The 25,202-nt window shown below is 39.1% G+C and overlaps 3 protein-coding genes and 1 long non-coding RNA gene across 24 annotated transcripts in view; 2 read left to right on the forward strand and 2 right to left on the reverse strand.

The window, feature by feature from the left end:
* Positions 1–977: 977 nt before the first annotated feature.
* Positions 978–3,389, forward strand: LOC143683547 (uncharacterized). The gene is made up of 2 exons (XR_013175528.1): positions 978–1,626; positions 2,377–3,389. It is a non-coding gene; the product is annotated as an uncharacterized LOC143683547 (long non-coding RNA).
* MTRFR (mitochondrial translation release factor in rescue) lies at positions 1,189–3,388 on the reverse strand. Its single transcript, XM_077159664.1, has 2 exons — positions 3,110–3,388; positions 1,189–1,602 (listed from the first exon to the last, which is right to left on the reverse strand). The coding sequence occupies exons 1-2, from the start codon at positions 3,386–3,388 to the stop codon at positions 1,384–1,386; spliced, it is 498 nt and encodes a 165-aa protein (XP_077015779.1). The 3' UTR covers positions 1,189–1,383.
* On the reverse strand, positions 3,389–12,992 carry LOC143683544 (uncharacterized). Of its 6 annotated transcripts, XM_077159669.1 has the most exons (4): positions 11,505–12,943; positions 11,279–11,349; positions 8,947–9,066; positions 7,579–7,797 (listed from the first exon to the last, which is right to left on the reverse strand). In XM_077159669.1, the coding sequence occupies exons 1-4, from the start codon at positions 11,648–11,650 to the stop codon at positions 7,781–7,783; spliced, it is 354 nt and encodes a 117-aa protein (XP_077015784.1). In that variant the 5' UTR covers positions 11,651–12,943; the 3' UTR covers positions 7,579–7,780. The 6 variants fall into 6 exon arrangements, 1 of the variants encoding a protein (XP_077015784.1); XR_013175525.1 differs by lacking the exons at positions 7,579–7,797; positions 8,947–9,066 and adding an exon at positions 3,389–3,434 and having other exon boundaries at positions 11,505–12,978; XR_013175526.1 differs by lacking the exons at positions 7,579–7,797; positions 11,279–11,349 and adding an exon at positions 3,389–3,434 and having other exon boundaries at positions 11,558–12,964.
* Positions 11,035–25,202, forward strand: part of MPHOSPH9 (M-phase phosphoprotein 9) — a 99,313-nt gene continuing 85,145 nt past the window's right edge. For 5 of the 16 annotated variants that reach the window (XM_077159649.1, XM_077159656.1, XM_077159661.1 and 2 more), the window contains exons 1-3: positions 11,627–11,947; positions 14,054–14,316; positions 15,925–16,078. In XM_077159649.1, coding sequence (XP_077015764.1) covers positions 14,210–14,316; positions 15,925–16,078 — 261 coding nt within the window. In that variant the 5' untranslated portion in view covers positions 11,627–11,947; positions 14,054–14,209. The other 11 variants (XR_013175521.1, XM_077159659.1, XM_077159660.1 and 8 more) reach the window with 9 other exon arrangements.

A 25,202-nucleotide genomic window follows, 5' to 3' on the forward strand; every position in this document is an offset into this window, starting at 1 on the left:
TCTAATGCTGGGGAGGCAACGGACTGTGCTGGATATGTTGAGATCCATATGGTCTCCAATGGGGCCATCCAAAGGGATGTGGAGGCAATTTTTACTCTATACCTTAGCTTTGAACCCCAACATAATGAGGATTTGCATGGGTGGAGGTAGACCATGTTCTGCGGGGAGTGGGCTCCTCTACCTGCTCATGCAAATGGCATAAAACTCAGAAGGAACAGTGAAATAGAAGCCACTTTCCCTCCCCTGTCTATAACCACCAAATGTCTCTTCTAGTACTATCAGCTTGTGTACCATACTAGAGTTACTTCCTTCTAAAAAGAGATTGGGTCTTGCTCGAATACTTATAGGAGGTACAGGGAGCCCAGTGTAGGATGTAAAGTTTCCTAAACCAGGTCCCTCCAAAATGTTAAGAACCTTAATGATGAATGTGTTTGGATGTAAGCATGGGGCACACATCTGCGGCCTGCTGAGTGAACTGGTCTTCCCTATAGGGATGGGGCAGGCCCTTTTGTCTGGCAGTCTGACAGTGGCTTCCTCACTTCACTGAATTCTTTCTTGTTTTATGCATGAACTCCAGATGTGTTCTAACAAGCCAAATTACCAGCTATGCCTAAAAACTAATTGTAAGGTATTAGTTATTGTTACTGATTGATGCTATCAAGCAAATTCACAAAATTCAGATTTCTGAAACCTCGTCTCGTAAATCTACTTGCAAGCCAACATACAGGAAATGGTATGTATTTCTAAATCAGAAATTACTTGGTAATATACAGTCTATTATTAGCTAATGGAGTAAATGAGCAAGTACTTACTAACTTTTCAGTCTTTACTGTCTTTTCTCTCATTCTCTCAATCTGGTATTAAGATAACACCTGAGTATTATTGATGTTGTTAATACTGAGTACTGAGTCCTCCCAGAAGATGACAAGGTACCCTTAAATTTTATTAATGTTTGACTCAATGTTTTTTTTTCCCTCCAAAATGTACCTGTTAAATCGGTTTTTGCAAAAACAAAAACAAAAAAAAAGAATTCTAACTTCTTATAGTAAAAAAGATATAATTACACAATTACATAGTTACTTAGAAGTGTTATAAGGGAAACACCGTCCTAACCACCACTCCCATGACCCGGTGACACTCATCCTTCCCGATCCCCCAGAAGCAGCCACGACCCTCTACAGCAATCACTTGTGCTTATTATAGTTTTATTTCTGAAGTGTACCATCCCCTTTGACTATAGTTTAGTCCACCATTTTTATGTTGAACTATGTTTTTTAAATGTCAGAAAATCCCTTTAAAAGCTCTATAGTTGGTTGGAACCCCCCCAACCATTAATTCCTGGAGGCCTCTTAGATTCTTTGCATTTGAACCTACTGTTCTTTCTCAGTGAACATTTTTACTTGACTCCCATAGTTCTTTTAGAAGTTTCTTTTTTTCTAGGGTTTCCTTTGCTCTTTTTTTTCTTGCTTGCTTTTTCTTCTCTGCCTCTAGCTTTTCTTTGTAAACAAGACTGTTTTCACCATTGTAGAAAACATCCACTTTCTCTTGTAGGATTCTCCGAGCCAGCTTTCTGTTTTGGTCAACTGATCGTGTCTGATGGCACTGTAAAAGATGACATTTTATGAGGTGAGATTTGTGAGTTCTGACGAGTTGGGAGGGACCTATGTAATCACTGAATGCAGCTTATTGACTTTAGAGAGGGAGACACAGGCCTGGCAGGCGGAGCCACTTGTTGAGAGTCCTGCAGACCCAAAACAGACCCTTTTTCTGCCTCTGCCCCATTACCTCTGCCTTGATTATGTGGCTTTCACTGTGTTTTATGATTATATTAGGGGTGTCATTTCTGTTTAGAAGCAATAGCCTTCAAGTAATTTAAATAAAGTTCCAAGATAATTTTGAAAGCATCAACTGATTTATCTGGTTTGTGGAACTAACCACTTTGTGTGCACCACTCATAAACTTCTGAAAGAGAAAAACAGCATCTTTATTAGTAGACAATGTAACATTCATTATGAAATACTTTAACTACTGAGGGTGGTGCCTTCCAATGCTGTTTGAGAAAAGGGAAATTTTGTGAAATTAGAATGAAAGAATAGTACTAAAAGCAAATCTGGAGTAAGTTATATAAAATGAGTAGGTTTAGCAATTCTATCAGTTTTAGATTTTATTTGTTGCTCAGGAATGAGATTTTTCTTAACCTTTTAAGGCCATTTTGAAGCCCCCCCTCCCAGCAAACATGTAACAGAATGGATTGGCAGTCCCTTCTTTCAGAGGCAGTGGGGTGACTACTACCAAAACCAGGAAACAGGCAGAAAAGTTTGGTATGTGTTGAAAGCTGGTGATATCCTGATCAGAGATTTTTTTTTTCATGGGCAGGCACAAGGAATCGAACCTGGGTCTCCAGCATGGCAGACAAGAATTTTGTCACTGAGCCACCATTGCATGACCCAAGATTTGTTTTTAATATAAAGAAGGAAGACTCTTAAAGGCAGCTGTATATAGCGTCTGTCCTTCTGAAGGCCAAAAAATAGTTTGCCTCTATTATCTCACTCTCAGTCCTTCTCCCAAGGGGAGGTATCACTGACATTTATCAGAGAGGACAGAGGGACAAGAAGGATGTGACCACTGAGAAGTAACATCAGCTGGGTCAGCTAGAGCTAAGGCTGCCAATGAGCAATCTGGACTGTCCTGCTGCCCACATGGGCTTGTAAGCCCACAGCAGTGCTGCGACCTCCCTGTGGCCATCCCGCAGCTGGAGTGATGTAGAGGCTTTGTAAGAACTGGGCTGCCTGGGGGCCTGACTTTATCACCCATTGCTTAGCTTTGTCAAGATGCTGCTTTCTGGGCAGCAGCCAAACACAAGCACTGTCTGCCAAATTCAGGATGGCACCACCACCATGATTCCAGAGGATCCTGGCTGTGTCTGGAGGTTCTGCTGTGGGTCCCAAAGGCTGAGAGCATAGGATGAGGGATGAGGCTCTCCAGTGCCCTCTACTGTCCACGCCAGCCTGGTGGAGGGTGGCCTAGCCGGAATGTGAATGCACATTTAACACCAGCCGCAGAACGAGCTGGAACGGGGCACTTCCCCAAGCAGTGTTCTTCTCCCTACCTTCACAATGATGCCCGAAGGGATGTGCTTTAGCACCACGCAGTTGCTTGTTTTGTTGGTTGCTTGGCCCCCTGGACCATGTCCCTTCACAAACTGTTCTTGAAGTTCACTCTCATCCAGGGGAAGCAGGGGAGGGCAGTCCTTCCTGCCTGCTGTCCGAATCGCAGTAACAGCTATTCCTCGGGATGACAGCAGCTTCTCCCAAGGCCGGAGTCCCCATGGCACTATGTACATTCTGGTCAGGGATGTAGGAAAACGAAATAAACGCCAGGTGCTCATATAAACGCCAGGTGCTCATAAAGAAATGGGTCTGTTTTTTCAGGACCTTAATTAGATAAATGAAACAGTATTTTATTAAGATGCCTTTGCTTGCAAGATTCAGATTCTAAAATAGCCTTCTGTGAAACAATTCAAATGATGACCCATCTGAAATGCTAGAGGATTTAGAAAATTAGTGTAGACAGATTATTCAGCAAGACTACTCTCTCCAGCCTTGCTATTGTATTCTTAGCAAGGCATACCCTATCAGCTAATAGATATTTTCTTAGATCAAAAATATCTTCAAAGTACTTAGGAGAGTTGTTTTCTCAAGGAGTAGGGAATTTTGAGTGAAATTCAAATGAATAGAGTTGTAATTTGATAAAGATCTATGAAACAGTATGTATATTCAAATAAGAATTAAGATCTGAGTCAAATGACATAATTTCAACATTTGAGAATCTATGAAATCACAACGTGAAGACAACAGTATGAGAGTATGTATCCTTTACAGCTGAGCTTAAGAAGTCTAATAAAGTAAGTATTACTATCAATCCTTGTCATGATTGTTGTTTTTTGTTTCCAGTTTCATGGATTTGAATAGGAACATCTGTTCCCTTGGACTTACTGATTTGACACTCCTTGTTAGAACCATCACTGAGAAATCAAATTGACTGATTTTTATTATAATAGTGGTTAGATTCAAAATACCATGCAAGGTACAGTGAAGGCTATGATATGGAAAAGATCCAGACTATCTCCATGGAGCTTCCCATCTAGCTGGAGAGAGAATGGTGAGAGAAAGCACTGCCATTTAACAATAAAAGATTTAAGTGACTCTTTGAGACATATAGAACAAGGCTGAAATGTATAAGTTGACAAAAATATCGTACAGACAATAGCTGTAAATAGCTGTAAGGCTATGGCTAACTCCACTGGCCTCTCTGCTTTTTACGAGGGAGGAAGGCAGGAGGATCTGATGAAGTGTTTGTTCTTTTAAAAGATCTCAGTCCTTTCCACGTGACTAGGGGCTGGTCACAACTGGGTGCTTTCTCATTTGTAAAATGGGTTAATAAGGCTTTCTCCTACCATCCCACACAGGCCTACTGTAAAGATCAGAGAAAAAAGAAATGTTCAGGAAAGGGCTTTGTTGATCCCTTTCAGGGCATGAGACCGAGTTTTAGCCAAATCCTTGTTCCCCAGGTGCCCTGTGTTTCCCAGGTGTCACTTCATGCTCCTTGACTGAGGACCGTGCAGGCACTGACAACAGATGCACTGCCCTTGTGTTTTTTAAAACAAACAACTGCTTCCTATGAGGCTCTAAATAGCTTCTTTTACCACTTGAAACCTTGTAAATTCTAGTTCATGGCAACTGGTCTTTGACAGGGAGGTGGGAGCTGGAGTATACCTAAATCAACTTCTACGATACATGCATGAAATTGTTTCCCCAGTTTGCCCTTAGCTCCTTTTGCTTTCCTCCGTCAATTCTGACTTTTACCATCTGATCTCTAGAGGAGCACTGAGGAGGAAGATTAAGGACACAGAACATAGGCCATCAGGCATTGCTTCCTTGCCTATAAGTGGATTTTCTGTTATTTTAAATGTAACCTTCTTAGTAATCAATACAGCTAATACTGAGATGATATTGCCACGACAATACAGTATTCTTAACCGCTACTATTTCTACAGGAAGTAAATATAATGAAATATAACTTTCTTTTCATGCCTCGTGTTAGTTTTCAATTCCATGACTAGCACTATGGTCTAAACCTGTATCTTTTTTTTTTTTTTTTTTTTTAAATATGGCTTTCAATACGTTCTGTCACCCAGTAGGTGACAGTCAAGGTGGCGGTGGTATGAGCCCCATGACTGTGAAGGGATGTATTTTGAAATAGTGTGCCAATGAAAATGTCTGATGCTTTAAAAATTGGTTTCGTTTCATCTGTGTGAGGAATTTTAGATGCATCCTCAAGGAAGGATTTTCTTCCTTGGTTTCACTTTCTCTGAAATCTTAACAATCAACTTCCCTATAAATGCTTAAGTGAATGAAACTAAGTCAATGTCCGAAATTTCTATCTCCTTATTTCTATTTCTGGTTTCAATCCACAGAACAAAACTCCTTTGTGTATCAGACAGCTTTTAGTACCTGGATTAGATTCATTACAAAACACAAGGCCAGTGCCTCTCTTGGGGTTTCTCTTCAGCTAGTTAGTAAACCTGACCAGGCAGGACAGCACTGGTATATAATGCAATGACAAAGAAAGGAAGCAAGTCTGGAATGAGGCGAAACTCCCAGACAAAGGACAGAGAGGAGAGTGCTTTTATCAGCTCCTTTCTCCCAGGCCAATTGTGCTTCAAATCTCTGCCTTTCTGTCCTAGTTGAGAGCTGAAAGACACGAAAGGCCTCCCACCTAACTGAAGTTCAAGAAGGTCCCAGTGTTCAGTTACTGGCTGCTTTGTTTAACAGCTAATTCCAGCAGCCAATCAGATGATTCTAGACACTTTTACTATCTCCTGGAGCCTTGGCCTTGTTCCAATGACTGCTAAAAATGACAAACACCCATGGTTCCACTTCCTCAAAGCCCAAAGAGGAATACTGATTGGATTTCAGTTTTTGTGATAACCATAGAGCAGCCCAGTCTTTGGGGAACAATAAAAGCAGCTCAAATTATAGCTCATCATGACATTAAAAAAGAGAAAAAGGGAAATAGTAAGAAGTGGTGCTAGTAAGGGGAAACCAGCAGTCATGACAGCTTTGCCCTAATTCCTTTCTGTGAGTGTGAGCTTTAATATAGGGCTGGCTCTCTGATTTCCCTAACTCTGTTTGTCCTTTGATGATGGCTTCTGCACTAAATCGCTGATAACAGTTAAGGTTAAGGACCCCCCACACACAGTCCCTTCCAAGTTGGTCAGAGGTTAATATCTGAGGCCTCTGCAAAAGAGAGTTTTAATTTGTTCAACAAATATTTTAAACATCTACTATGTGCCTCAAGGAGCCCAAAGAGCCTGTAGCATGCGAGAGAAATAAAGATGAACATACACATGGTAATGTGCTAAAGCCTGGAGTACATAACATGCCAGAGAGCAGTGGTTCTCAAACTTCCCTATGCTCCAAATCACCTGGAGTGCTTGTTTGCAGGACTTGGAACTTGCATTCTGTTAAGTGCCTCTCTTCACCTGGATCTAGCCAGCATGCATTCTCTCCTCTAGCTTCCACAATTAACCAGAAACAAGGTCATCTAACTTCAGGGATGGTGTGTTCAACTCAGGAACATGGTCATGATGGGAAGTGAATCATAGATTTAAACTAGATGCGGCAAAGCATCTAGTTTTACCAATAATGCAAATGACCGAGCGAGCGGTAAAGAGAATGGTAAGGCCTTACCTTTGGGTCTCTGAAAGGGACAGGGTATACTTGATTTTATCTACATGAAAGGTAACAGTTCAATCTACTCTGAATCTACCTTCTGGATGCCATTTGGCTAAAATTCACCGCTTTTAAGTTTTTTTTTTAGTAAGCAGGGTACTAGTCTCCCTGACCCATTTAATGGGGTAGCTATCCTGCAAAACTTCATCAATACTAAATGAAGGAACAAATGCAAAGATAAACTGAAATGGGGTCTTTTAGGAAGAATCATTGCCGAAAGTCTCGTTGGCTAGTTTCACCATTCAAATTTCAACATGCCTACATACCACTTGAAGGATACTGTCAAACTACCACTCTGATTTAGCAGGTCTGGGGAGGGGTCTGAGATTCTGCATTTTTAACCAGCTCCCAGGTGAGGCTGTGGCTACTGGTTCATAGACCACCCTTTAAGTGACAGGCTAGCAGCTTTGAGTAAGGATCCTTGTTTCACGAGAGCCCTAGGATCATGACGGGAGTGACAGAAAAGGTTTAAAAGGTGTAAAATAGGAGGGAAAAGAAATCTAGTGTAAATAATTAAATGCTGATTTGAGCTAACAGAGAAGGTGAAATGGTAACAAGGGGATTCAGAAACTGGGTCATTCTGAAAAAAAGAACACCAAGAAAAGTGACGTCTATTGTGTTAATATTCTAAACCAGTGTCCAACAGAAAAAGGATACAAGCTGCAGGTGAAATCTAGATTTTTCCAGTAGTAACAATAAAAAGTTTTTTAAAAAAGCTGATGAAATGAATCATAATATATTTTATTTAACCCAGTATATTATCATTCTGACATGTCAATAAATATGAAAATTGAAGTATTTTATTATTCTGTATGTGCAGTCTTAAAAGCCCGGTGTGAATTCAGATGTCTAGCAATTGGAGTGCTTGACAGCACACTTAGCACATGTGCAGTTCTGGAATCTTGTATTCAAAGTGTGGTCCACAGGGCAGTGGCAACAGCACTACCTGGGAGCTTGTGAGGAGTGAAGATGCAGGTACCAGGAACTTAGGTAGTTGATAGACCTACCAAATCAGAAGATTTTTTTTTTTTTTAGCAATCATTTTTATTTGATATCTGCTTGACTTTAATGGCATACACACACATTTTTTCCTATCTCCTCATTCCCCCACTTTTTGGTGCTTATTTCATATTATATATTTTTACATTATAATTACAAATGATAGATTTATTGTTGCTTTTATGTACCAAATCAGAAGATTTTAGCAAGATACTCAGATGACTGATGGGCCCAAGGAAGCCTGATAGGTGCTGTACTAGTACCCAAGAACTTGCAAATTCTCATGGCCACTAAGCAGACACTTCAAAAAATGGTTAAGGACCAAACATAGTGAGTTTAAATAGACTAAAGTATAATGTTGTAGATTTAAAAAGACAAATGTCCACCTGATGACATCAGAAGATAAAGTGAGAGAATGGTTTCCTGAGAAATGCTTAAAAATTGTTTATTTTGCAGGACAGCTCATCGTCCTGTCCTAGATGCCTGAAATCCTTTTGAGAGCAGAAACACCTCCAAAAATGGAACCACAAGGTGCTGGGGAGTGAAACATACCATGTCATTTCTGAGGCTTCGATTTGTATGCCGAAGACAAAGCACCTTTCACCCATAATAATCATTTATAGAGAATTATTTTCAAACAAAAAAAGCACAATAGACAAAACAAAATGTAGAGCTGTTATCTTTGATTTGGGGAAACGAGAGGAAAAGAAGTCCACCTTGGGATTTGATCTAGATTTTATGGGCTTACCATTGCAGAATTCGAGATACAATTTCCACATTCTGTTCTTTTTTAAAAAACAAAATTCTGAATCCACAGAGATTAACACCTGCCCATTTGCATGCATCTTTGTGATATTCTTCTATTTATGGCATCTAACAGGAACTTTATAATTTATCAACTACACTATTAAAACAAACACATAAAAAAGTAGTAATAACAACTACATTTTCCTCTAAAAGTCTCAAAGCCTATATTCCGCTAATGATGTTTTATTTGTTTAGAATTTAAAAGTTTCCAAAGCACTTTCAAATATACATAGTATCTGAGGCAACTAAAGAAAATACATGCATACTATGTGGATAATCCAGGGAAGACCATTAGGTACTCAATTTTTGAAACTAAATTTATTCTTCCTATAGCTGGTTTCTTTACCTTTCAGAATATCTCTAGATTGGTTCTTTCCCCATATCCTTAAAATTGTTAGTTCATTTTCCTCAACTGTCTCTTCTTGATTCTTCCTGTCATTTTGTTTTCTGTCCCTGAAAGGCAATACTGCAAAGGAGTGGAAGCTTTATAATCAGCACAGATTGGATTCAGTGTCTCAGCTCTTTAATTTACCTACTGTGCAAACTCTGGCCACGTATCCTCATTTGTAGAATGGAGATATCACCAAAGGTGAGACCAAAATCATACATGTCGCCACAAATGTAAAGCACCTTCTGCTCATTAAATGGTAGCACTTCTGAATCCCTAAACCACAAAGCCGAGGAACCTCTGACTAAAACAGCATATAAACTGTCGTTTTATGGCATAAACCCAATATGTGAACTAATTATTTCACAGGTTTTTGTTTTAGAGCTCAGTGTGGAAAGGCAACCAGAACAGTGGCCTGTAAGTTATTTCACATGGTATGGTTCAATTTAAAAGATACTTGGAAATCATGAAATTACAAAGACATGCTGTTTGGTGAGGTCATAATTGTGGTCTATGAAATCGGTGCCAAGGAGGTAATTATGATGTCACAAATATAGCCTGACTTCCAGCAAACTCAAACTGAAAGATAAAAGCACCTTCATGAAGCATATCCCGATTTAAACACAAATATCTTTAAGAATTATTTAATATGGTAAGAAAAATCATGAAAAAGAAGATGAAAAAAATCAATTCAAATTTAAATGTAAACTTGATCACTTCCTTCCCTGTTTAATGGTTAAACTACAGAACTAGTCTTAAAAGAATTCCTCTTTTTTTGCTATGGAGAACCACTCTCCCAAATGACATACTATTTGGATATAAAAATCAATGACACAAAGTAACACTCTTGTTAACAGACACTGAATGCCTCAGGCATTCGTGGCCACTATTACTGAATAGGCTGATCTAATCCCAGTTGATGGGAGGGATCTTCATTAGAATGCGGTTAATTCGAAGGCTGTGATGGGAAAATGAAATTCCATTAATATGTTCATTACCATCATAAAATAGTGATGCAAGTTTGCTTTAAAGTATTGCAAAATCCCTGGTATGGTGTGTGTGTGTGTGTGTGTGTATTTACATTAAGAAGTTACTCTAAACACATTTTAAAATTTCTGAAGCCTCCTGTTTCTTATATACAAAAATAATTTCTATAGACTTAAAAAATTGCCTTTTTAGCTGTTCACAAAGCTTTGAAAAAGGAATTTCTCTTCTTTAGTCCAGTTAGTCAAAAGCAACTTCCACTCTGAATCTTTAAAATTAAGGCCCGACCAAAGAGCTTATCCCAAGATAAGAGATACGGTAAAGTAACCTGACCAAAGTATTTCACTTCATTGGTGTGTTAATGAGATAAGTTAATCAGAATACTAGTTCCTAAAGATGTTGGTTTATTAAGATGCTAATGGCTTAAAAAATTATCTAACGAAAATTTTCGCCCAAAACAAAAAGTATACACAAACTGAACACAGCCTATCTAATTTTGTAGCCAAAAGCCCTCCTTCTGTTGCATGGTTCATAACTGGTCACTGGTACACACTTCTGGAGTTAACAGTTTCTTGTAAGGACACACATAACTGGAGAAATAGTACCTGTTTGCCTGGAGCTGTCCCAGTTCAGACTTCTCAATTATTCTGTGAGTGCAAGACTCTATAGTGGTTCAGATAATATACTGTGACCAAATGAAATTAATGATAAAACTGCCTCTTTTTTTTTGGTGTGTGGGGCTTGAAACATGATGGCTTAAAAAATTAAACGGGTGCTTAAAAAATTTGGTTTTGGTCAGGTACTATATGTGAGCTGAATATTGACTGATGGATTAACACAATTTGGGGGGAGGATTCCACTTAAACTTGAGACCTGGCACACCACTGATAGAGTGTTGGATAAAGACGGGATTTTCACTGTTGAAAAATAATTGTTAGGCATACTTTGGAGGCTCAAGAGAGGATAGAATGCCTCGTGGCTGATGTGTCATTCGAAGGACACATACCGCTCCTGTGTCCTGACTTCTCAGTGCGCCTGCCTCAGGGCCAGCCCAAGAGATGGTGTCTGCGAAGTCCCTTTCCTGTGGGCCCGGGAAGTGGCCAGCGCACGCGGAGGGAAGTCTATGAGCTCAAGTACCTTAAAGATTAATCAGTCTTAAGAATGGGGGCCTATGAGATGGGGCTGGGGGCTCACAAAAGGCCTAGCCAGGGCAGTGCTGACACCTACTGCGCGCCAGGCAGTACCTGAGTGCGGGAAGACTGCTGAGTAAGTAAACGAGGACTGTTCCAGTCAACTCAGGCCTCACCTGGAACTGTTTTTCCCCCCAGGGCGAGGGGCTCTCCCAGTCCCTTAAGACCAGCGATGACCTCCAGCAGCCTAAGGTAAATCAGATCCAGAGATACCATAGCTCGGGAGTTCAGGCGGCTTCCCCTCACCGCCAGGCGGGCCCCCCCCAACCCCCGTGCTCTCGCCACAGCCTTTACAGTGGTGAGCAACCGTATGGCTCCCTAGGCTTCTCCGCGGATGCCTACCTGCCTCCAGGACCGACCTCCCGCCCCCAGCGTCCTGGGGGAACCCCAATTACCGCAGAAGCAGCATCGCAAGCGCGGCCTCCAGTTCTGCGCACGCGCCGAGCTGCTGAGGCGGCTTCCCTCAGCTGCCGGAGGCGCACTCTCATTAACTGCGCATGCGAAATGCTGAGGCTTCTTTTCCCGCGTTGCCCCTGAGGATTCCGAGACAGCCAATCAACGGAGAGGAATAGACAGAAGCCCCTCCCCTCCTCATTGCCAAGCTTCTGACATCCCTCCCTGGTGAAAGGGTAGGTCGGCGCGCGCACCGTGGTTCGGCCGTCTCCGCCCCCTTCCGAGCAGCCAATCGCAGGCAAAACGCCGGGCGCGCGCACGCTCTTTGGTGTTTAACGGTCGCGAGAGGCCGCTTTCCCGACCCTGACATCGGCTTTGGGAGCGGCGGCCAGGTAAGCGGTCGCTGGCCTGCTGGGAGCTGTGGGTTGCCAGGAGAAGGGGATGAACTTAGAAGACAGTGTCTCGGCGGACCCCTGAGTATGCTGACCGAATAGAGTGAGGAAAGACGAAAACCTCAGAAACCAGCCCTATCGAAGCCCTGCGGCGTGTGGAGGCTTCCCGGAGCTGTGGCGCGCCTTTTCTAGACCCAGTGCCCTTGAGTGACACCTGCGCCGTCCAATTGCAGAGCGCCTCTTCCCGCGGGGTGGGGGTGGGGCTGATGGGATTTTTATTTTATTTTATTTTTCGCGGGGGGGATGCGGTGCCTTGGCTAACTTTTGGGCATCGCGATTGTAGTTGTTGGAGCGGTGGTTTTCCCACTGCCCTCCCTGTTGTTTTTAGCTTAGATGACTGTGCGGGTTCCCGCTTCGACCCGATAGCCGCCCCCAGCGGCAGGTCTGGCTGTGAGCGCCGGAACGTCTGACTCGGCTCTCAGCAGCTCTGAGAATCGTCCCTTCCTTTCTCCCCCGAGACCCCCAGCAAAGCACACAGCCCCCAGGGGACTCTTCTATCGTCCGTTTCTTTTTCATGACTCCCTTTCATATTTAGTTGCTGGGAAATACAAAAATGTTTCTGTTCTTATATTCATTCTTCCCCAGTGTTTTCTTTCTTTTCTTTTTTTGGGTTGTCGTTGTGGCATTGTACGTTGAGATTCCCCCCCCCCCTTCAATTTTTTTTTATTTTTTCCACTGCCGGCTGGAGAAGCATCCTCGGATTTTGATCTGGATCCCCTGCATCCGGATCACCTCGGCAGGGAAAGAATAAGTGGGGTTGCAGGGCCACCTCCCCGGGGAGCTTGCGTTTACCTGGTGTAAAGAGCAAGGCGATTTGAACCCAGATATTTTTGTTGCCGAACAAAAGGCGTTGGGGAAGTGCAGCCCCCTGACTTTGGCAGTACACCTTCCGGGCTTGGTGATGGGCTGAGCCACTGGGGAGAAATCTGTTTAGGTCGGTCTGATTACCCTCCACTTTCACACCTGCCCCAGGAGGAAACCTGTCTTTTATGGCCTGACGCTTAGTGTTTTGTAAAACTAGACCCTAGGCAGTGGGGACCTAGAGGATGTAGAAGCCTAGATAAGTTTCCTCTGTTGCACTCACTGAAGTTTTTCACTTTGTAAGGTTTTCTTTTTCTTTCTTCTGTTGCCTCCACGTTCTTTTTTAGATACATGAATTCCCTAAAAGGCAGGTTGTTTGACCTATTACAGACTGGTTGCCTCTGTCTAGCCAGCTTCAATAAAGATTTTAGTTTACCTGGCAAATAATTTATTTTAAAGAAGTAATACTTCATAGAATACAAAAGACTATCTAGTGCAAAATGTGTTTCTTCTAACCAATGGGAAGGCAGTCATTGTTAGGTTAAATTAGCTGTTTTTAAGAGTAAATTAAATATTAGGTAGCTCCAGTTCATCTGTTCACTGTTTAAATCAAACCAGCATGTGTCCTTGGTAGAATTTATTAAACAAATGGACAATGCATGTAAGTATTCCATTTGTTGTATAGTAGAGTTGTGTCTGGAACCTTGATTATTAAACATTTAAAATTCTGAAGTAACTAAAAGAATGAGGCTACTTCTGCAAATCATCCTTAATGTAAATTTTTTAGAAATTGTGATACTATTCACATACCATAACATTCACCCTATTAAAGTGTGCAAATCAGTGCTTTTCAGTATTTTCACAAGATTGCACAACTAACACCTCTGTCTCTGTAGATTGGCCTATTTTAGATAATTCATTAAAAATGAAATCACACAACATATGCTCTTTGGTGACTGACTTCTTTCACTTAGCATAATGTTTTTAAGGTTCATCTGTATTTTAGCATGTAGTAGCATCTCATTCCTTTGTATGCTTGAATGATATACCTTTGAATGACTGTATAACATTTATCTATCACTTGATGGACATTTGAGTTGTTTCTACATTTTGACTGTTATGAATAATGTTGCTATCCTAGATGTAGATTTGTATGAATGAAGTGAAGATCTCCAAAGTCATGAAAATACAGTAGCTAGATTTGGTGGCTTTTTATAGTATTTATTTCCCCCATTCATTTTTCAGAGTTTTGGAAGCATAGGATATTTTACGTTTCTGAATGTTAGCAACTGAAAATGCCTGTAGACGATGAAGCAGCTGAAGATGACTCGGATTCAATTTCTTCAAACAGTGAAAGAACCTAAATTTTCAAATAAGACAGTCTAATAATTTCTGTGCACTATGGAACATTTTGACTTGGTGAAAACCTTACAGAAAACTTCAACTTCTGTAGAATCTGATGTCAAAAATTCCCCCCATTCTCTTGGATTGAACTTAAGTCCTAATAGGTAAGAATAGATTTTTTTTAAATAGACATTTTTTTAATGTAACAAATCAAAGTAACTGTTTTTACATAGTTTACCAAGTCATCTAAAAAGTGTCATCATCACTGATTTGCATTTTTTGAGGAAACTATAATCAGAAACTGTACAGGGACAGTTATTTAATTTAATGATAAGTCCTTACAAAGTTTTTATTTCTCCCAGAAATACATACACAGGGAACACTGAGAAAAATAGCTATTGCTAGTTGTAGTTTTCTTTATAGATCCTTCTTTGGGGAAAAATTACAAGCATTTCTTTATTTACCTAAATGTTGATTCTACATTGTTAAATGAATGATAAAAATAATGTCTTATATTTCAGAAATACCTCACTAATCTGGAAAGTAGCAATTAAAATTGAATAGTAGGAAGTAGGCAAAAAAACGGAATCTTAGTTGACAAAATAGATGTTATCAAACAATGTATTTTATTTTTAGAGTACCCCATGGTTGGTTTGTTTTTTAAAAATCTGAGCCTGTTTACTCTTACTTTGTACATAGGCTGACAAGCTGGATTATTTGGTTTCTAAATTTATAGTAGTTTAGAAACAATAAAAAGGAAGGGAACATTAGAGAGAAATCAACTGTAGAAAACAGGTACAAGAAAGCAAGAACTCAGCAATCAGGGTTAACTGGTAAAAGGCACATAGCTTTAAACTCAAGAGGCCTTGAAGAAATTGTGTATTAAAAATAAATAAATGAGTAAATTACTTCAAAATTTTGTTCATTCTCTTATATTCTTCAGGAGGAATTTAAGGCAGCTTATAAGAATATATAAGATAAATGAGAAAGCATAAATTAAAGTAGGGTGGAAGGAAAAAAAGTGCGGGGAATGGTTCAAAAATATGTATGAAAGTTGGCTGCACATTTTATCTCTGATGCCACTTGGTGCCCCCTTAGAAGACTATTTCTAGAAGAAATCTTTTTTAAAACTAGTGCTTGATTTGTTTGGAGAAACCTAAATGTCTAAACTTTTTAATGAAAATGATGTAATTGAACTTGTCTTTGTGGAAGGAATCAGTGCTGTTTTCCACCCTGATTAGACTACACAAGTCCTGAATATTTGCTGCTCATTTTCTTGGCACAAATTTTACTCAGAGATACTGCACAGATAAGCATCAGCTTATCACACCAAATTAGTGGCATCCAATTAACAAACTTGACTGTAATTATAGGCAGTGGAGAAAAAAATCTCCAGTGCAATAAAAGGCTGTTCTTAAAGTGGAGGTGAAAGAATCCTCTAGAATAATTTAGGTCTGAGAAGCTAGAAATTGTTCTTAGAGTTGTTTAGCAAAAAGTGTTTCATTTTCTGTTGGTACTCTGGTGTGTGCTCTCACTTCTGGAGAAGTTCTTTCGGTTGTGTTCTTCAAAAACATAATTAAGTGCTGTCTGTCTTTTTACTGTTATTTTCCTTTTGGGGACAAACTTGTGATCAGATTTTCAGCAAATGAGGTGCCATTAAGTAGGATTAAATATCAGTGGTTTTGTACTACTGTGCTAAATCTTGAACTGTTGAATTATTCAACACTTTGGTAGAATGAAGGAAACCATTTGAATTATTTATGTTTCAACAGAAGTAGTCCCCACCTTAGTACAAATGGGGTATCCTCTTTCTCAGGGAAGACCAGATCATCTGTAATTCAAGGTACAGTTGAAGTCCTAACCTCTTTAATGCAAGAGCTACAAAACAGTGGAAAGACTGATTCGGAACTTTGGAAAAACTGTGAGGTATCTAGTTTTGTTTTCTTTTTGGAATTTTAAATTATATTTAAAAGTGCCTCTATTAAAATCTAAATTATTGCTAAAGTGGTCAAATATATTCATTGGGGAACTATATTGAACGTGAAAAAGATGATAAAAAATATGTTTTAATAATATCATTAGTAATTAAACATACTCATTTGTCTGTATATCGAATGTGAACTAAAATGTTGATTTTGTTCAGAGAACTCAGAATCCTCAAATTATTAAAAATTGTTACTAATCCTAATGTTTTAAGTAACTCACATGAAATTGTCATCATTTTGAAAACCTTAAATCTACTTTGAAATATTTTGAATGCTCTAATTAGAAATTAAGACTTCTCTTTGGTACTTTATCACATGTAGCTCTGATGCATTGTGTTTTATAGATTTTTCTTGTCAGTGATTCTTCATACATAGGTTAAATTGTGCTATGAAAATTTAACAGTTGAAAGAATTTTTATATGTAAATTTATTTCACAAAAGATTGCCCAAAATAGATTTGCTAATGCTCTATAGAAGTATAAAAACATTATTATTATTCAACTCTTTATTAAGAGAGCAGTGGCTTATTTTAAATGTTAATCATATTTTTAAAACCATAATATGTGTTACTTTTCATTATTTAGAGTAAATGGAATGAAAAATTACCTGGAATTTAGTAGCAGTCACCCCTAAATGTAATTATTTACACTTATTATCTACAATTATTGAAGTTATAAAAATTATTGCATATCATTGCAAATAAAATTAGTTTTGAATTTTGTGCTTTTTGTTTTTCTACATAACAATCAGTAAGAGCTAGTGTGAAAGACATAAAATGCCATTTTGAAATGATGGAATTAAAAATGGAATATTTTGTTAAATTTCCCCCAGTATAGCTATATAATATGTGAATTAACACGCCTTAACAAAAATGAGGCATTACCACAATGCCTTCTGACAAATTCATACTTAACAGCAAATTGTTACTCTCAGCACTTTGGAGTCAGCGTGTAATATCAGCATCAGAATGTATTTATAAATTTAAAATACAGATTTTTATAAGCCAGAATTCCATCCAGCTTCTTAACACCTTTTAACATTTGAACCTGCTTTTTTTGTTTCTACTCTTCTTTATGTGTGATATATCAGATTGCTCTTTTTATTGTTTGCTAATAATTGACTGCTTAATTTTTATTATGTAGACATGAGTTGATTATTCAGTGAAGAGTTGCTTAAGATACTTCTTTCTTTGGCAGAATATGAAATGTACTTCTGGCCATTTCAGTAAAATTTCTTGAATTTATTTAGCAGTGTTTCTGTGCCATATGAAAACAAAAATATCCTCGTATGTTTTAGTGTGGGAAAGAATGGAAGAAGTAAGGATCATGCAAACCTTGTCCCTCACTTTCCCCCTTGAATTTCTTGTTTTTACTTCTCTTTTGGAACATCAGCATTCCTTCTGATTTCTGCTGCCTGTAAGGCACAAGCCTACATTATTAAAACCAAACGCAAAACCTTCCATAATGTGAGCAGCTAGAGTTCTGCAGATGATCTGATTTCTTTGGGCTTCCTTTATAAGACCTTTCCTGGAATTCTTCATCACTGCTTAAACTTGGAAAGGTTATATATTTTGATTCACCTGGGAAAGACTGCCTTTAGCACTTTAACACAGAAATACTTTAATCCATTCTTAAATACTTATCTTTGCTAATATTTCTGTGATTGTGAGAAGTTTTTAAAGAGCATCATTACTTTGTTTTAACTGATTGTTTTGGCATTTTAACTGTTTAGCAGTGGTTAAAAGTAATGGTTCCTTGATAATAATAATTACTGCACTCTGTACCATGAGCGTCTTCTTGCTGAGTAGTGTTTTAGACACTTGTCAGGTGACATTCAACCTTATCAATTCCAACCCTCCCCCGCCTTTTTTTTGTACACTGTATGGCAAGGGTCACATTTCATTCTTTTTCCATGTAAGTATCCTCTTATTGCAGTGCCATTTATTGAATTTTTTTTTCTTTTTTTTTGAGGGGGAAGTGCACGGCCGGAAAATCGAACCCGGTCTCCTTAATGGCAGGCAAGAATTCTACCACTGAACTTCTCTTGCACTGCCCCAAACCTCCTCTTTAAATAACAGTTTAAAAAATAATGCCACCCTTTGTTACCCTGAAATGAAATTCACGGATAATATAACCTATCTGCATCCGCTTAAATCAGTATAATGCCCTAAGTGTGGTATAAAGGAGGAAGAAAGTTGTTTCTAACAAAACAATATGCATTTCGCTATATAAATGTCCAGCCCCAGCTATGTTAGAAAACATGGCAAGGTAGTCTGTTGTTTCCTGTATTCAAAGTGACACGCCATCACCATGAATGTAGCTGTTGGTTGCACAGGCTGTTCAGGGTGTGTTGTGCCCAGACACTGTGAGCAGCACTGCCATTGGTGAAGAATTTTCTGTAGCGGTGACGATTTTTGTTAAAGATTTGAAACCAACTAAGATGGTATTTGTATTTCTGGACAATTTGATGTTATGAAAACCATGGAAAATATTTATTTTTTTATAAGATAGAACAGACACAGAACATCTCTTCATTGTGGGGGCTGTCCTGTGATTAGCATCCCGTTAAATGCTGGTAGTTTCCCCCCATCTCTCACATCCACAACTTGACAGATTTCAGACTGGCTTCTATCTCCATGTATTATATTTAAATTTAAAAGTTAATCCTTCCAGTCACCTGCGAGGCGTTATCCCATTTTGTAAATTAGGAGATTGAAGCACAAAGAAATTAAATGTATTTGTCAAGGACCACACAGGTTGTTAGTGGAGAGCTGGAGGTCAAACCCAGGGAGCTACCAGAGCGGGCAGTCAAATCCATAGGATTTTTACAAGGCCAGACAAAGAATCCCAATCAGGCTATCCCCTCAAAAAGCTTTGTGGAAGGGAAATCTTTTAATTAGATGCCCCATATCCTCCAAACAAATCTCCACTAATTTATATCTTATATATGCTCTTAATTTGTATCATAAATAAAATGATACTGAAAATGTGGCTATTATCAAATGTCTCACATTAACACAACATTTGTTATATGACTTGTTATTCCATCATTATTATAACTTGGTTTGATATGAATAGTGACTTTATCAAGTTAAAAGTAAACTTTTTAGTTACCTAATAAGCAGACTGTTGCCTGATCATTTCTTTTTTTAATTGATTGTTATAAGATACTTTATATTCATAGGTAAGTTGAGAAGAAAACAACTTAATTGGATATAACCTATTTATCTCTAAAGGTAGTTGATTTCAAATTAATACTTCTTGTCAGTAATGTATTTCACTTTGAAGTCTTCTATTTCTAATCCTGAGGTCCCCCCTTTCTCCTTAACTCTGCTGTACAAGTTTCAACTTAGTTCTATCAGAGGTCATATTTTGCAAAATAAAAACTGATAACTGGAGACTTCCGGAGAAGATGGTGGCTTAGTAAGACGCACGGATCTTAGTTCCTCCTCCAGAACAGCTACTAGGGAAGTAGAAACGATGCAGAACAGCTCCCGGACCCATGACAAAGATAAAAAAGACAGCGTACACCATCCTGGAACGGCGGACTGGCTGGGAGAACCCGCTCCGGTGAGATCGCCGAGGGGCACGGGCTTCCCTGGGCCGGAGCGGCAAGCGGCTGGATTCCCTCCCTTCCCCCTTCCTGGGCCAGCTGGGAGAAGTGGACAGGCGGTCCCTTCAAGCCGCGGTGGCTGGCGACCCCCCCACGCACGGCCTCCCGGACCAACTGGGAGAATTGGATCAGAGATCCCCAGGCCGTGGAGAACGGTGACCGGGGTCCCTTCCAGACACGTGACTTCCCGGTCTGGCTGGGAATGGTGCACTCTCCCGGGCTGCGGCGACTGGCGCCCTCCCGCCATGCTTGGTGCCGCGGGCCGACTAGGAGATTTGGACGGGCACTCTCCTGGGCTGCTGCGGCTGACGACCCTCCCCGTGTTCAGATCCCTGGGCCGGCTGGCACTCTTCCAAGCCGCTTTGGCTGGCGAACCTCCCCCACGGCAAGAGTTTTCCAAAGTTAAAGGACCCACAGCACCTTTTACTGGTGGGACCTGCAGACAAATGTGTGCCACGAGCGCCACCTACTGGGTAGGATAAGAAAAACAGAACCCAGAGATTTCACAGAAAAATCTTTCAACCTGTTGGGTGCAACACCCAGGGAAATCTGACTAAATGTCCAGATGCCAGGAGAAGATAACGGATCATGCTCAGAAAATTGAAAATATGGCCCAGTCAAAGGAGCAAACCAATAGTTCAAATGAGATACAGGAGCTGAGACAACTAATGCTGAATATACGAACAGAAATGGAAAACCTATTCAAAAACGAAATCGATAAATCGAGGGAGGACATGAAGAAGACATGGGCTGAACAAAAAGAAGAAATAGAAAAACTGAAAAAACAAATCACAGAACTTATGGAAGTGAAAGATAAAGTAGAAAAGATGAAAAAAACAATGGATACCTACAATGATAGATTTAAAGAGACAGAAGATAGAATTAGTGATTTGGAGGATGGAACATCTGAATTCCAAAAAGAAACAGACTATAGGGAAAAGAATGGAAAAATTTGAACAGGGGATCAGGGAACTGAAGGACAATATGAACCGCACAAATATACGTGTTGTGGGTGTCCCAGAAGGAGAAGAGAAGGGAAAAGGAGGAGAAAAACTAATGGAAGAAATTATCACTGAAAATTTCCCAACTCTTATGAAAGACCTAAAATTACAGATCCAAGAAGTGCAGCGCATCCCAAAGAGAATAGACCCAAATAGGCGTTCTCCAAGACACTTACTAGTTAGAATGTCAGAGGTCAAAGAGAAAGAGAGGATCTTGAAAGCAGCAAGAGAAAAACAATCCATCACATACAAGGGAAACCCAATAAGACTATGTGCAGATTTCTCAGCAGAAACCATGGAAGCTAGAAGACAGTGGGATGATATATTTAGTTACTAAAAGAGAAAAACTGCCAACCAAGACTCCTATATCCAGCAAAATTGCCCTTCAAAAATGAGGGAGAAATTAAAACATTCTCAGACAAAAAGACACTGAGAGAATTTGTGACCAAGAGACCAGCTCTGCAAGAAATACTAAAGGGATCACTAGAGTCAGAACCGAAAAGACAGAAGAGAGAGATATGGAGAAGAGTGTAGAAAGAAGGAAAGTCAGATATGATATATATAATACAAAAGGCAAAATGTTAGAGGAAAATATTATCCAAACAGTAATAACACTAAATGTTAATGGACTGAATTCCCCAATCAAAAGACATAGACTGGCAGAATGGATTAAAAAACAGGATCCTTCTATATGCTGTCTACAGGAAACACATCTTAGACCCAAAGATAAACATAGGTTGAAAGTGAAAGGTTGGGAAAAGATATTTCATGCAAATAACAACCAGAAAAGAGCAGGAGTAGCTATACTAATATCCAACAAATTAGAATTCAAATGTAAAACAGTTAAAAGAGACAAAGAAGGACACTATATACTAATAAAAGGAACAATTAAACAAGAAGACATAACAATCATAAATATTTATGCACCGAACCAGAATGCCCCTAAATACGTGAGTAATACACTGCAAACACTGAAAAGGGAAATAGACACATATACCATAATAGTTGGAGACTTCAATTCCCCACTCTCATCAATGAACAGAACATCTAGACAGAGGATCAATAAAGAAATAGAGAATCTGAATATTACTATAAATGAGTTAGACTTAACAGACATTTATAGGACATTACATCCCACAACAGCAGGATACACCTTTTTCTCAAGTGCTCATGGATCATTCTCAAAGATAGACCACATGCTGGGTCACAAAGCAAGTCTTAACAAATTTAAAAAGATTGAAATTGTACATAACACTTTCTCAGATCATAAAGGAATGAAGTTGGAAATCAATAATAGGCGGAGTGCCAGAAAATTCACAAATATGTGGAGGCTCAACAACACACTCTTAAACAACAAGTGGGTCAAAGAAGAAATTGCAAGAGAAATTAGTAAATACCTCAAGGCAAATGAAAACGAAAACACAACATATCAAAACTTATGGGACGCAGCAAAGGCAGTGCTAAGAGGGGAATTTATTGCCCTAAATGCCTATATCAGAAAAGAAGAAAAGGCAAAAATGCAGGAATTAACTGTCCACTTGGAAGAACTGGAGAAAGAACAGCAAACTAACCCCAAAGCAAGCAAAAGGAAAGAAATAACAAAGATTAGAGCACAAATAAATGAAATTGAAAACATGAAAACAATAGAGAAAATCAATAAGACCAGAAGTTGGTCCTATGAGAAAATCAATAAGATTGATGGGCCCTTAGCAAGATTGACAAAAAGAAGAAGAGAGAGGATGCAAATAAATAAGATCAGAAATGGAAGAGGAGACATAACTACTGACCTCACAGAAATAAAGGAGGTAATAACAGGATACTATGAACAACTTTACGCTAATAAATACAACAATTTAGAGGAAATGGACGGGTTCCTGGAAAGACATGAACAACCAACTTTGACTCAAGAAGACATAGATGACCTCAACAAACCAATCACAAGTAAAGAAATTGAATTAGTCATTCAAAAGCTTCCTAAAAAGAAAAGTCCAGGACCAGACAGCTTCACATGTGAATTCTAACAAACGTTCCAGAAAGAATTAGTACCAATTCTCTTCAAACTCTTCCAAAAAATCGAAGTGGAGGGAAAACTACCTAATTCATTCTATGAAGCCAACATCACCCTCATACCAAAACCAGGCAAAGATATTACAAAAAAAGAAAACTACAGACCAATCTCTCTAATGAATATAGATGCAAAAATCCTCAATAAAATTCTAGCAAATCGTATCCAACAACACATTAAAAGAATTATACATCATGACCAAGTAGGATTCGTCCCAGGTATGCAAGGATGGTTCAACATAAGAAAATCAATTAATGTAATACACCATATCAACAAATCAAAGCAGAAAAAACACATGATCATCTCAATTGATGCAGAGAAGGCATTTGACAAGATTCAACATCCTTTTCTGTTGAAAACACTTCAAAAGATAGGAATACAAGGGAACTTCCTTAAAATGATAGAGGGAATATATGAAAAACCCACAGGTAATATCATCCTCAATAGGGAAAAATTGAAAACTTCCCCCTAAGATCAGGAATAAGACAAGGATGTCCATTATCACCACTATTATTCAACATTGTGTTGGAGGTTCTAGCCAGAGCAATTAGACAAGAAAAAGAAATACAAGGCATCAAAATTGGAAAGGAAGAAGTAAAACTATCACTGTTTGCAGACGATATGATACTATACGTCGAAAACCCGGAAAAATCCACAACAAAACTGCTAGAGCTAATAAATGAGTACAGCAAAGTAGCAGGTTACAAGATCAACATTCAAAAATCTGTAGCATTTCTATACACTAGTAATGAACAAGCTGAGGGGGAAATCAAGAAACGAATCCCATTTACAATTGCAGCTAAAAGAATAAAATACCTAGGAATAAATTTAACTAAAGAGACAAAAAACCTATATAAAGAAAACTACAAAAAACTGTTAAAAGAAATCACAGAAGACCTAAATAGATGGAAGGGCATACCGTGTTCATGGATTGGAAGACTAAATATAGTTAAGATGTCAATCCTACCTAAATTGATTTACAGATTCAATGCAATACCAATCAAAATCCCAACAACTTATTTTTCAGAAATAGAAAAACCAATAAGCAAATTTATCTGGAAAGGCAGGGTGCCCCGAATTGCTAAAAACATCTTGAGGGAAAAAAACGAAGCTGGAGGTCTCGCGCTGCCTGACTTTATGGCATATTATGAAGCCACAGTGGTCAAAACAGCATGGTATTGGCATAAAGATAGATATATCGACCAATGGAATTGAATAGAGTGCTCAGATATAGACCCTCTCATCTATGGACATTTGATCTTTGATAAGGCAGTCAAGCCAACTCACCTGGGACAGAACAGTCTCTTCAATAAATGGTGCCTAGAGAACTGGATATCCATATGCAAAAGAATGAAAGAAGACCCGTATCTCACACCTTTTGCTTTTGTATAGCAAAAGTTAACTCAAAATGGATCAAAGATCTAAACATTAGGTCTAAAGACCATAAAACAATTAGAGGAAAATGTAGGGAGATATCTTATGAAACTTACAATTGGAGGCGGTTTTATGGACCTTAAACCTAAAGCAAGAACACTGAAGAAGGAAATAAGTAAATGGGAGCTCCTCAAAATTAAACACTTTTGTGCATCAAAGAACTTCATCAAGAAAGTAGAAAGATAGCCTACACAATGGGAGACAATATTCGGAAACGACATATCAGATAAAGGTCTAGTATCCAGAATTTATAAAGAGATTGTCCAACTCAACAACAAAAAGACAGCCAACCCAATTACAAAATGGGAAAAAGACTTGAACAGACACCTCTCAGAAGAGGAAATGCAAATGGCCAAAAGGCACATGAAGAGATGCTCAATGTCCCTGGCCATTAGAGAAATGCAAATCAAAACCACAATGAGATATCATCTCACACCCACCAGAATGGCCATTATCAACAAAACAGAAAATGAGAAGTGCTGGAGAGGATACAGAGAAAGAGGCACACTTATTCACTGTTGGTGGGAATGTCAAATGGTGCAACCACTGTGGAAGGCAGTTTGGCGGTTCCTCAAAAAGCTGAATACAGAATTGCCATACGACCCAGCAATACCATTGCTGGGTATCTACTCAAAGGACTTAAGGGCAAAGACACAAACGGACATTTGCACACCAATGTTTATAGCAGTGTTATTTACAATTGCAAAGAGATGGAAACAGCCAAAATGTCCATCAGCAGACGAGTGGCCAAACAAACTGTGGTATATACATACGATGGAATATTATGCAGCTTTAAGACAGGGTAAACTTATGAAGCATGTAATAACGTGGATGGACCTAGAGAACATTACGCTGAATGAGTCTAGCATGCTGAATGAATCTAGCCAAAAACTAAAGGACAAATACTGTATGGTCCCACTGATGTGAACCGACATTCAAGAATAAACTTGGAA

The sequence above is a fragment of the Tamandua tetradactyla genome, chromosome 5, assembly GCF_023851605.1.
Source record: "Tamandua tetradactyla isolate mTamTet1 chromosome 5, mTamTet1.pri, whole genome shotgun sequence".
In the NCBI taxonomy this organism is placed as follows: Eukaryota; Metazoa; Chordata; class Mammalia; order Pilosa; family Myrmecophagidae; genus Tamandua; species Tamandua tetradactyla.